General features: G+C 39.2%; 2 protein-coding genes across 2 annotated transcripts; both read right to left on the reverse strand.

Annotated features, from left to right (window-relative positions):
• Positions 1-8,621: 8,621 nt before the first annotated feature.
• LOC141638033 (uncharacterized) lies at positions 8,622-9,053 on the reverse strand. The gene has a single exon (XM_074447483.1). The coding sequence runs from the start codon at positions 9,051-9,053 to the stop codon at positions 8,622-8,624; it is 432 nt and encodes a 143-aa protein (XP_074303584.1).
• Positions 9,054-9,922: 869 nt separating this feature from the next.
• LOC141638034 (uncharacterized) lies at positions 9,923-12,007 on the reverse strand. Its single transcript, XM_074447484.1, has one exon. The coding sequence runs from the start codon at positions 12,005-12,007 to the stop codon at positions 9,923-9,925; it is 2,085 nt and encodes a 694-aa protein (XP_074303585.1).
• Positions 12,008-14,717: the final 2,710 nt, after the last annotated feature.

Below are 14,717 nucleotides of genomic sequence, written 5' to 3' on the forward strand. Positions count from 1 at the left end.
TGAACAAGGACAAATGATTCACACAACGAGTCACAATGGCTAATGAACAAGGACAAATGATTCACACGACGAGTCACAATGCCTAATGAACTAGGACAAATGATTCACACAAAGTGTCACAACGACTAATAAGCAACGAGAAATGGTTCACACAACGAGTCACAAGGAGTAATGACCAAAGACAAAAGATTCACACGACGAGTCACAATGACTAATGAACTAGGACAAATGATTCACACAAACAGTCACAATGACTAATAAACAAGGACAAATGGTTCACACAACGAGTCACAAGGACTAATGAACAAGGACAAAATATTAACACAACGAGTCACAAGGACTAATGAACAAGGACAAATGATTCACACAACGAGTCACAATGACTAATGAACAACTACAAATGATTCACACGAAGAGTCACAATAACTAATAAGCAAGGAGAAATGGTTCACACAACGAGTCACAAGGACTAATGACCAAAGACAAATGATTCACACGACGAGTCACAATGAGTAATTAACTAGGACAAATGATTCACACAAAGAGTCGCAATAACTAATGAACAAGGACAAATGGCTCACACAATGAGTCACAAGGACTAATGAACAAGGACAAATGATTCACACAACGAGTCACAATGTCTAATTAACTACGACAAATGATTTATAAAACGAGTCATAAAAACTAAGGAAAAAGGACAAATGATTCACAACGAGTCACAATGTGTAATTAACTAGGACAAATGATTCACACAAAGAGTCACAATAACTAATGAACAAGGACAAATGATTCACACAACGAGTCACAATGGCTAATGAACAAGGACAAATGATTCACACGACGAGTCACAATGACTAATGACAAGGACAAATGATTCACACAATGAGTCACAATGGCTAATGAACAAGGACAAATGATTCACACGACGAGTCACAATAACTAATGAACTAGGACAAATGATTCACACAAACAAATCCACAATGACTAATAACAAGGACAAATGGTTCACACAACGAGTCACAAGGACTAATGAACAAGGACAAATGATTCACACAATGAGACATAATGACTAATAAATAAAGACAAATGGTTCGCACAACGAGTCACAATGTGTAATTAACTAGGACAAAATGATTCACACAAAGAGTCACAATAACTAATGAACAAGGACAAATGATTCATACAACGAGTCACAATGGCTAATGAACTAGGACAAATGATTCACAGAACGAATCACAATGACTAATGAACAAGGACAAATTGGTCACACAACGAGTCACAAGGACTAATGAACTAGGACAAATGTTTCACACAACGAGTCACACTGACTAATGAACAACTACAAATGATTCACACAAAGAGTCACAACGACTAATAAGCAAGGAGAAATGGTTCACACAACGAGTCACAAGGACTAATGAACTAGGACAAATGATTCACACAAACAGTCACAATGACTAATAAACAAGGACAAATGATTCACACAACGAGTCACAATGGCTAATGAACAAGGACAAATGATTCACACGACGAGTCACAATGCCTAATGAACTAGGACAAATGATTCACACAAAGTGTCACAACGACTAATAAGCAACGAGAAATGGTTCACACAACGAGTCACAAGGAGTAATGACCAAAGACAAAAGATTCACACGACGAGTCACAATGACTAATGAACTAGGACAAATGATTCACACAAACAGTCACAATGACTAATAAACAAGGACAAATGGTTCACACAACGAGTCACAAGGACTAATGAACAAGGACAAATGATTAACACAACGAGACATAATGACTAATGAATAAAGACAAATGGTTCGCACAACGAGTCACAATGTGTAATTAACTAGGACAAAATGATTCACACAAAGAGTCACAATAACTAATGAACAAGGACAAATGATTCATACAACGAGTCACAATGGCTAATGAACTAGGACAAATGATTCACACAATGAGTCACAATGACTAATGAACATGGACAAATTGGTCACACAACGAGTCAGAAGGACTAATGAACAAGGACAAATGATTCACACAACGAGTCACAATGACTAATGAACAACTACAAATGATTCACACAAAGAGTCACAACGACTAATAAGCAAGGAGAAATGGTTCACACAACGAGTCACAAGGACTAATGACCAAAGACAAATGATTCACACGAGGAGTCATAATGAGTAATTAACTAGGACAAATGATTCACACAAAGAGTCGCAATAACTAATGAACAAGGACAAATAGTTCACACAACGAGTCACAAGGACTAATGAACAAGGACAAATGATTCACACAACGAGTCATAATGACTAATGAACAAAGACAAATGGTTCGTACAACGAGTCACAATGTGTAATTAACTAGGACAAAATGATTCACACAAAGAGTCACAATAACTAATGAACAAGGACAAATGATTCACACAACGAGTCACAATGACTAATTAACTACGACAAATGATTCATAAAATGAGTCATAAAAACTAATGAAAAAGGACAAATGATTCACAACGAGTCACAATGTGTATTTAACTAGGACAAATGATTCACACAAAGAGTCACAATAACTAATGAACAAGGACAAATGATTCACACAACGAGTCACAATGGCTAATGAACAAGGACAAATGATTCACACGACGAGTCACAATGCCTAATGAACTAGGACAAATGATTCACACAAAGTGTCACAACGACTAATAAGCAACGAGAAATGGTTCACACAACGAGTCACAAGGAGTAATGACCAAAGACAAAAGATTCACACGACGAGTCACAATGACTAATGAACTAGGACAAATGATTCACACAAACAGTCACAATGACTAATAAACAAGGACAAATGGTTCACACAACGAGTCACAAGGACTAATGAACAAGGACAAATGATTAACACAACGAGACATAATGACTAATGAATAAAGACAAATGGTTCGCACAACGAGTCACAATGTGTAATTAACTAGTACAAAACGATTCACACAAAGAGTCACAATAACTAATGAACAAGGACAAATGATTCATACAACGAGTCACAATGGCTAATGAACTAGGACAAATGATTCACACAATGAGTCACAATGACTAATGAACAAGGACAAATTGGTCACACAACGAGTCACAAGGACTAATGAACAAGGACAAATGATTCACACAACGAGTCACAATGACTAATGAACAACTACAAATGATTCACACAAAGAGTCACAACGACTAATAAGCAAGGAGAAATGGTTCACACAACGAGTCACAAGGACTAATGACCAAAGACAAATGATTCACACGAGGAGTCATAATGAGTAATTAACTAGGACAAATGATTCACACAAAGAGTCGCAATAACTAATGAACAAGGACAAATGGTTCACACAACGAGTCACAAGGACTAATGAACAAGGACAAATGATTCACACAACGAGTCATAATGACTAATGAATAAAGACAAATGGTTCGCACAACGAGTCACAATGTGTAATTAACTAGGACAAAATGATTCACACAAAGAGTCACAATAACTAATGAACAAGGACAAATGATTCATACAACGAGTCACAATGGCTAATGAACTAGGACAAATGATTCACACAATGAGTCACAATGACTAATGAACATGGACAAATTGGTCACACAACGAGTCAGAAGGACTAATGAACAAGGACAAATGATTCACACAACGAGTCACAATGACTAATGAACAACTACAAATGATTCACACAAAGAGTCACAACGACTAATAAGCAAGGAGAAATGGTTCACACAACGAGTCACAAGGACTAATGACCAAAGTTAAATGATTCACACGACGAGTCACAATGAGTAATTAACTAGGACAAGTGATTCACACAAAGAGTCGCAATAACTAATGAACAAGGACAAATGGTTCACACAACGAGTCACAAGGACTAATGAACAAGGACAAATGATTCACACAACGAGTCACAATGACTAATTAACTACGACAAATGATTTATAAAACGAGTCATAAAAACTAAGGAAAAAGGACAAATGATTCACAACGAGTCACAATGTGTAATTAACTAGGACAAATGATTCACACAAAGAGTCACAATAACTAATGAACAAGGACAAATGATTCACACAACGAGTCACAATGGCTAATGAACAAGGACAAATGATTCACACGACGAGTCACAATGACTAATGACAAGGACAAATGATTCACACAATGAGTCACAATGGCTAATGAACAAGGACAAATGATTCACACGACGAGTCACAATAACTAATGAACTAGGACAAATGATTCACACAAACAGTCACAATGACTAATAACAAGGACAAATGGTTCACACAACGAGTCACAAGGACTAATGAACAAGGACAAATGATTCACACAAAGAGACATAATGACTAATAAATAAAGACAAATGGTTCGCACAACGAGTCACAATGTGTAATTAACTAGGACAAAATGATTCACACAAAGAGTCACAATAACTAATGAACAAGGACAAATGATTCATACAACGAGTCACAATGGCTAATGAACTAGGACAAATGATTCACGTAAGCGAATCACAATGACTAATGAACAAGGACAAATTGGTCACACAACGAGTCACAAGGACTAATGAACTAGGACAAATGTTTCACACAACGAGTCACACTGACTAATGAACAACTACAAATGATTCACACAAAGAGTCACAACGACTAATAAGCAAGGAGAAATGGTTCACACAACGAGTCACAAGGACTAATGAACTAGGACAAATGATTCACACAAACAGTCACAATGACTAATAAACAAGGACAAATGGTTCACACAACGAGTCACAAGGACAAATGAACAAGGACAAATGATTAACACAACGAGACATAATGACTAATGAATAAAGACAAATGGTTCGCACAACGAGTCACAATGTGTAATTAACTAGGACAAAATGATTCACACAAAGAGTCACAATAACTAATGAACAAGGACAAATGATTCATACAACGAGTCACAATGGCTAATGAACTAGGACAAATGATTCACACAATGAGTCACAATGACTAATGAACATGGACAAATTGGTCACACAACGAGTCAGAAGGACTAATGAACAAGGACAAATGATTCACACAACGAGTCACAATGACTAATGAACAACTACAAATGATTCACACAAAGAGCCACAACGACTAATAAGCAAGGAGAAATGGTTCACACAACGAGTCACAAGGACTAATGACCAAAGACAAATGATTCACACGAGGAGTCATAATGAGTAATTAACTAGGACAAATGATTCACACAAAGAGTCGCAATAACTAATGAACAAGGACAAATGGTTCACACAACGAGTCACAAGGACTAATGAACAAGGACAAATGATTCACACAACGAGTCATAATGACTAATGAACAAAGACAAATGGTTCGTACAACGAGTCACAATGTGTAATTAACTAGGACAAAATGATTCACACAAAGAGTCACAATAACTAATGAACAAGGACAAATGATTCACACAACGAGTCACAATGACTAATTAACTACGGCAAATGATTCATAAAATGAGTCATAAAAACTAATGAAAAAGGACAAATGATTCACAACGAGTCACAATGTGTATTTAACTAGGACAAATGATTCACACAAAGAGTCACAATAACTAATGAACAAGGACAAATGATTCACACAACGAGTCACAATGGCTAATGAACAAGGACAAATGATTCACACGACGAGTCACAATGCCTAATGAACTAGGACAAATGATTCACACAAAGTGTCACAACGACTAATAAGCAACGAGAAATGGTTCACACAACGAGTCACAAGGAGTAATGACCAAAGACAAAAGATTCACACGACGAGTCACAATGACTAATGAACTAGGACAAATGATTCACACAAACAGTCACAATGACTAATAAACAAGGACAAATGGTTCACACAACGAGTCACAAGGACTAATGAACAAGGACAAAATATTAACACAACGAGTCACTAGGACTAATGAACAAGGACAAATGATTCACACAACGAGTCACAATGACTAATGAACAACTACAAATGATTCACACGAAGAGTCACAATAACTAATAAGCAAGGAGAAATGGTTCACACAACGAGTCACAAGGACTAATGACCAAAGACAAATGATTCACACGACGAGTCACAATGAGTAATTAACTAGGACAAATGATTCACACAAAGAGTCGCAATAACTAATGAACAAGGACAAATGGCTCACACAATGAGTCACAAGGACTAATGAACAAGGACAAATGATTCACACAACGAGTCACAATGTCTAATTAACTACGACAAATGATTTATAAAACGAGTCATAAAAACTAAGGAAAAAGGACAAATGATTCACAACGAGTCACAATGTGTAATTAACTAGGACAAATGATTCACACAAAGAGTCACAATAACTAATGAACAAGGACAAATGATTCACACAATGAGTCACAATGGCTAATGAACAAGGACAAATGATTCACACGACGAGTCACAATGACTAATGAACTAGGACAAATGATTCACACAAAGTGTCACAACGACTAATAAGCAAGGAGAAATGGTTCACACAACGAGTCACTGATATGTAAACACCCACCCTTACAATGATTTGACAAACTGCTAAACCAAGACTGACAGAAAATAGGACAGTATGACAATGTGAGAGTTGTTGTGACTAAAAGGGACTGTTTTTGGGATATAATTGTTCAACTACCTTCCACAGCAAGCACAGGAAGTTAACTTAACAATTTAAATTGTTTAACTCAAGAAAACCACAGCTTAACACAGGAATACTCGAGTTGAAACAGACAATAAAGCTCAAACAATCCGCAGCAAGCACAGGACTGTTCTCACCTTACTACCAGGTCCTTATTCAATACCCACAGCAAGCACAGAGTATTAATAAGCCTGACTCTACCCTATGTTTCTAACATAAGATTTAAGAGATTTGAATTGAGAGTAAAAACTCAGGTTTCATTCATAAAATCATTTGCCTCTAACGATCGATGCAAGGGTCCTTATATAGGCCTTGCTTTTAGGTTAAACATGAAATAAAAGGTTCATCTAAGGGCCAGGATTGTCCCATAAGTCAGGACAAAAGTCTAGATAATATATTACAACGGCAAAAAGATCATAAATGTAAACTAGAGTGAAAACAAATTGAGTTTGCAGAGGACAGTCAGGTGACAGTGATATCTTTGTTGCCTTTCAAGCTTTTCTGTGGTAGTTGTTGCTTTTCCTGCTTATGTGAGGACAAGTGGTCTCCTTGGTCTTGATTTAGTGTCCAAGCACCCTCTGATATATGAAAACTTAAGTTAAAGAAGCCTCACACACAGCTTTTCCTTGGTTTGTCCAGAAATGGCAATGTACTTTTTGGAATCTCTCCTTTCCTGCAACTTGCTTTCAGACTGGTTTTTCAATACTTTGCAATGAGAATTTGACCTGGCTCCCTAGGACTTTTTGATGCTCATATGAGTGTTTTATCGCTGGCCATGGTGGCGGTGATGATTTGCCTTGTCTTGGTACTTAGGAGCCGCAAAGTAGACCGATCGGTGGCTAGGTAGGAGTGGTTATGGCCTGTTGTTGCTCGAGTTGCTTGACCATGGAATAGTTGGTTGTCCTGGTTACTAGCTCCTGCATCAACCCCTCCTGGTTGAACAGGGCTTGTCCTCAAGCCTGTAACCTCCTCATCTCCTGAATCTTCATAGTATGGACTGAGATCACCCACATTAAAAGTCCCATGCACCCCATAGTCACCTGGGAGGTCAATCTTGTATGCATTTGGCCCAATCTTTTCAACAACTTCAAATGGACCATCTGATCTTGGCATGAGTTTATTTTTCCTTTTTGCTGGAAATCTTTCCTTTCTCAGATGTATCCATACCAGATCTCCTGGTTCAAATTCTTTCTTCCCCTTAGACACTTTAAGATGTTTCTGGTATTGCTCATTTGTTCTTTCAATCTGCCTTTTCACTGTCTCATGTAGTTTCAGTAATTGCTCAGCTCTTTTCTTGGCATCCAGGTTGATGTTTTCCTTTGGTATAGAAGATAAATCCAGGGGCATAAGTGGATTGACCCCATAGACTACCTCAAAAGGACTGTGCCCAGTTGCAGTTGATGGTGCTCTGTCGAATGCAAACTCTGCTGCTGCTAGCTTTAGGTCCCAATCTTTTAGGCTCTTGCTGACAAGACACCTTAAAATCCTTCCCAATGTTCTGTTAGTGACCTCAGTTTGGCCATCTGTTTGTGGGTGGTGAGAGGTGCTGAACAAGAGCTTGGTTTTAAGCAACTTCCATAGAGTCTTCCAAAAATATCCCATGAATTTTGTATCCCTGTCTGATACAATGGTTTTTGGAACTCCATGGAGTCTCACAATCTCCTTCAAGAATAGCTCAGCAACACTTGCTGCATCCTCTGTCTTTTTGCAAGCTACAAAGTGAGCCATCTTATCGAACTGTCCACCACAACCATTACAGAATCTTTCCCTCTCGTGTTCTTGGTAGGGCCACAATGAAGTCCATGCTTAAGTCTTCCCATGGTTTGCTTGGCACTGGTAGGGGAGTGTATGGACCAGGTTGGAAAGAACTCTTGGAGAGCTGGCATTTTGAGCACCTTCTGAGGATAATCTGAACATCACCCATCATTCTTGGCCAATAGAATTGGTCCTGTAATATCTCCAAGGTCTTTTGGACACCAAAGTGCCCTCCCATTCCCCCTGAGTGGACTTCCCTGATCAAGAGATCTCTGTAAGACCCCCCTTGGAACACATAGTTTGTTGCCCTGGAATAGGAAACCTTCCTGTAGTAGATACTTGCTTGCTTGGTTCTTATGCCCTTCAGCCTGAGTAATCCACTCCTCTGAGAAGTCAGGATCTTCCTTATACAATTCTTTCATGAATTCAAACCCAAGAACCTTGTTGGACATAACTGAAAGCAAGGAATGCCTTCTTGACAATGCATCTGCCACCACATTTTTCTTGCCTTCCTTGTATTTGCTGGAAAAAGTAAAGGACTGCAAGAACTCCACCCATTTGGCATGCCTGAAATTTAACTTGTCTTTGGCCATTGATGTACTTCAAGGCTTCATGATCGAGTGTAGTACAAATGGCTTAGGTTTAAGGTAATGATTCCAATGCATCAAGGCTCTGATGATTGCATAGAACTCTTTATCATAGGTGGAATATTTCAGTTTGGCCCCATTTAACTTCTCTTTGAAATATGCCCACGGGCTTCGGCTTTGAATTAGTATCTTTGCTCCAATTCCTACCCCACTAGCATCACATTCCACTTCAAATAGCTGATCAAAATCAGGTAGCTTTAGGATAGGAGTGTTACACATGAGTTGCTTGATTTTTTCAAAGGACTGCTGAGCTTGTTCAGTCCATTGAAACTCCCCTTTTCTCATACATTCAGTGATGGGTGCCACCACTGTACTGAAGTTCTTGATAAATCTCCTGTATAAGGATGCTAACCCATGAAAACTCCTTACTTCAGTGACTGTAGTAGGGGTTGGCCAAGACTGCATTGCTGCAATTTTCTGTTGGTCAACTGAAATGCCTCTTCCTGATATCAGGTAACCCAGGAATGCAACCTCCTCAACCATAAAGGTGCATTTCTCCAGCTTGCCATACAGCTTCTGCTCTCTGAGGATTTTAAACACCACTTCCAGATGTCTAAGATGTTCTCCCTTGCTCTTGCTATACACCAGTATGTCATCAAAGTAGACAACAGCAAACTTGCCTAGACATGGCCTCAACACTTCAGTCATCAATCTCATGAAGGTACTGGGTGCATTTGACAGTCCAAAAGGCATTACAAGCCACTCATACAGGCCATGTTTTGTTTTGAAAGCAGTCTTCCATTCATCCCCTTCCCTAATCCTTACTTGATGGTACCCTTGCCTTAGATCAATCTTAGAAAATATGCTGGCACCACTCAACTCATCAACATATCATCTAATCTGGGGATTGGGAACCTATACTTGACTGTAATGTTGTTTATAGCTCTGCTATCTGTGCACATCCTCCAGGTGCCATCTTTTTTTGGCACTAGGAGTGCAGGGACTGCACAAGGGCTAAGAGATTCCCTCACAAATCCCTTTGTCATTAGCTCCTCAATCTGATGTTGTAATTCCTCTGTAGCAGTTGGATCACACCTGTAAGCTGGTTTGTTTGGGAGCACTGAACCAGGAACAAGATCAATGTGGTGTTCAATGCCCCTTAATGGAGGTAATCCACTAGGCAGCTCATCTGGAAACACTTCCTGGAACCTTTGAATCAAAGGGGCAACAGCTGTCGGCACAACCGTGTTCTCTTCTTGGTTTACTTTCCTGGATAACAGCATCAGAATTGGTTGTTCTTGCCTGATCTCCCTAATCATGGCTGCCTCAGATAAAAACAGCACACCATTCACTCCTTCTGGGACATTAGGACTGCCATAGTCCCTCTGGTTTGGTGGCAATGGGGTCAAGGTGACCTTCTTGCCTTGATGCTTGAATATGTATACATTGTCCTTCCCTTGGTGTGTGGTATTCCTGTCATATTCCCAAGGTCTCCCAAGTAACAGGTGACAGGCATCCATGGGTACCACATCACACAACACTTCATCCTTGTACATTTTCCCAATGGAGAAGGAAATAATGCACTGCTTGTCAACTCTCACTCCTGAATCCTTACTTAGCCATCTCAATTTGTAAGGGTTAGGGTGTTCTTGTGTTGGTAAACCCAGTTTGCTAACCATGGTGGTGGAGGCAACATTAGTGCAGCTTCCCCCATCAATAATGAGGTTACAAACTCTTCCCTGGACAGTACACCTACTCCTGAATATCATAGATCTCTGGTCAGCTTCTAAGGGGGCTTGCTGAGAGTGCATGACCCTCCAAAGGAACAAACTGTGCCCTGTATCAGGAGGAGCAACAATCTGGTCTAGACTGGCTTCTTTCTCAGACTCCACCTCCTCTAAAACAAGAGCCTCATCCTCCTCATACTCTACCAAACCTTCCCTTTCCCATTCTGCAACCTCTATTGCAGTGAGTGTTCTAGCAGAAGGACAATCCTTCCTGAAATGGCCAAATCCCTGGCACTGGAAGCACTTAATCTTGTCTCTGGATAAGGGTGGGTTGATTTTGAGGTTCATGGGTGCCTTCCCTTTATCCACAGTGGGTTGGGGGGTTGTTTTGGGTGGGTCATTGATTTTGACACCAGAATAAGGTCTGAAAACAGGTTTGGGTCTGGTTGCAGCTGGTTTGGTTTTCCCCATTTTCTCCACTCTTAGAGATAGGTTAACCACATCATCATAAGACCATAAAGGTTGCATTCTGACCTCTGTAGCAATACTCTTGTCAAGACCCTCTAAGAACCTAGCAATTCTTTGTTCAGGTTTTTCATTAATTTCACATTGAAGTGTTAATTGCTCAAATTCTCTCAAGTAGGCTTCAACAGTTTTCTCCTTTTGTTTAAGGTTGGACAGTTTGATGAATAAATCCTGAGTATAGTCTTTGGTGACAAACTTAGCCAACATTTTCTTTTTAAGTTTGGACCAAGACCTAAGAGGATCCTTACCCTCCTTTAACCTTTGATGCTTAAGATTATCATACCACAGTGAAGCATAACCCTTCAATTTCAAGACTGCAACTTTACAAGCCTTAGCATCATTATAATTTTTATACTCAAAGATTTTTTCAACATCTCTAATCCATTCTAGTAGGTCATCAGGGTTCAAACTACCAGAAAATTCAGGGATTTCTACCTTTATATGCCTGTCTGTTTGCTCAAGATGTTCTTCTTGTGTCCTGTTGCTTTCATCAGAGTCTGATCCATATTCTTCCTCTGGTTGTGGGTGTCTTCTTCCTGCTCCCATGGCAAAGCCTCTCCCTCTACCCCTTCCTCTGGCAGGTTGCCTCCTAGGGTCTGGGTTTGGGATTCTCTCCATGACAGCATGCATAGCATTCACCAGTGTATCCACATTTCTGGCTAGATTTCCAACTGTGGCTTCAATGCCAGCTAGCCTCTCTTCACTCATGGTTATTTTTTGTGTTTTTAATGTAGGTAGGTTGATGAACTCACTATTCTCTCAATTCCCAAGATAAACACAAGATGGAATTGTGTTTAGCCTGGCTCTGATATACCAAGTTGATATGTAAACACCCACCCTTACAATGATTTGACAAACTGCTAAACCAAGACTGACAGAAAATAGGACAGTATGACAGTGTGAGAGTTGTTGTGACTAAAAGGGACTGTTTTTGGGATATAATTGTTCAACTACCTTCCACAGCAAGCACAGGAAGTTAACTTAACAATTTAAATTGTTTAACTCAAGAAAACCACAGCTTAACACAGGAATACTCGAGTTGAAACAGACAATAAAGCTCAAACAATCCACAGCAAGCACAGGACTGTTCTCACCTTACTACCAGGTCCTTATTCAATACCCACAGCAAGCACAGAGTATTAATAAGCCTGACTCTACCCTATGTTTCTAACATAAGATTTAAGAGATTTGAATTGAGAGTAAAAACTCAGGTTTCATTCATAAAATCAGCTGCCTCTAATAGTCTGATGCAAGGGTCCTTATATAGGCCTTGCTTTTAGGTTAAACATGAAATAAAAGGTTCATCTAAGGGCCAGGATTGTCCCATAAGTCAGGACAAAATTCTAGATAATATATTACAACGGCAAAAAGATCATAAATGTAAACTAGAGTGAAAACAAATTGAGTTTGCAGAGGACAGTCAGGTGACAGTGACATCTTTGTTGCCTTTCAAGCTTTTCTGTGGTAGTTGTTGCTTTTCCTGCTTATGTGAGGACAAGTGGTCTCCTTGGTCTTGATTTAGTGTCCAAGCACCCTCTGATATATGGAAACTTAAGTTAAAGAAGCCTCACACACAGCTTTTCCTTGGTTTGTCCAGAAATGGCAATGTACTTTTTGGAATCTCTCCTTTCCGCAACTTGCTTTGTTGGTTTTTCAATACTTTGCAATGAGAATTTGACCTGGCTCCCTAGGACTTTTTGATGCTCATATGAGTGTTTTATCAGCTGGCCATGGTGGCGGTGATGATTTGCCTTATCTTGGTACTTAGGAGCCTGCAAAGTAGACTGATCAGTGGCTAGGTAGGAGTGGTTATGGCCTGTTGTTGCCTGAGTTGCTTGACCATGGAATAGTTGGTTGTCCTGGTTACTAGCTCCTGCATCAGTCACAAGGACTAATGACCAAAGACAAATGACTCACACGACGAGTCACAATGACTAATGAACTAGGACAAAAGATTCACACAAACAGTCACAATGACTAATAAAAGGGACAAATGGTTCACACAACGAGTCACAAGGACTAATGAACAAGGACAAATGATTCACACAACGAGACATAATGACTAATGAATAAAGACAAATGGTTCGCACAATGAGTCACAATGTGTAATTAACTAGGACAAAATGATTCACACAAAGAGTCACAATAACTAATGAACAAGGACAAATGATTCATACAACGAGTCACAATGGCTAATGAACTAGGACAAATGATTCACACAACGAGTCACAATGACTAATGAACAAGGACAAATTGGTCACGCAACGAGTCACAAGGACTAATGAACAAGGACAAATGATTAACACAACGAGACATAATGACTAATGAATAAAGACAAATGGTTCGCACAACGAGTCACAATGTGTAATTAACTAGGACAAAATGATTCACACAAAGAGTCACAATAACTAGTGAACAAGGACAAATGATTCATACAACGAGTCACAATGGCTAATGAACTAGGACAAATGATTCACACAACAAATCACAATGACTAATGAACAAGGACAAATTGGTCACACAACGAGTCACAAGGACTAATGAACAAGGACAAATGATTCACACAACGAGTCACAATGACTAATGAACAACTACAAATGATTCACACGAAGAGTCACAAGGACTAATGACCAAAGACAAATGATTCACACAATGAGTCACAATGGCTAATGAACAAGGACAAATGATTCACACGACGAGTCACAATGACTAATGAACTAGGACAAATGATTCACACAAAGTGTCACAACGACTAATAAGCAAGGAGAAATGGTTCACAACGAGTCACAAGGACTAATGACCAAAGACAAATGATTCACACGACGAGTCACAATGACTAATGAACTAGGACAAATGATTCACACAAAGTGTCACAACGACTAATAAGCAAGCATAAATGGTTCACACAACGAGTCACAAGGACTAATAACCAAAGACAAATGATTCACACGACCAGTCACAATGACTAATGAACTAGGACAAAAGATTCACACAAACAGTCACAATGACTAATAACAAGGACAAATGGTTCACACAACGAGTCACAAGGACTAATGAACAAGGACAAATGATTCACACAACGAGACATAATGACTAATGAATAAAGACAAATGGTTCGCACAATGAGTCACAATGTGTAATTAACTAGGACAAAATGATTCACACAAAGAGTCACAATAACTAATGAACAAGGACAAATGATTCATACAACGAGTCACAATGGCTAATGAACTAGGACAAATGATTCACACAACGAGTCACAATGACTAATGAACAAGGACAAATTGGTCACACAACGAGTCACAAGGACTAATGAACAAGGACAAATGATTAACACAACGAGACATAATGACTAATGAATAAAGACAAATGGTTCGCACAACGAGTCACAATGTGTAATTAACTAGGACAAAATGAT

This window comes from Silene latifolia, unplaced genomic scaffold, assembly GCF_048544455.1.
Source record: "Silene latifolia isolate original U9 population unplaced genomic scaffold, ASM4854445v1 scaffold_164, whole genome shotgun sequence".
Lineage (NCBI taxonomy): Eukaryota > Viridiplantae > Streptophyta > Magnoliopsida > Caryophyllales > Caryophyllaceae > Silene > Silene latifolia.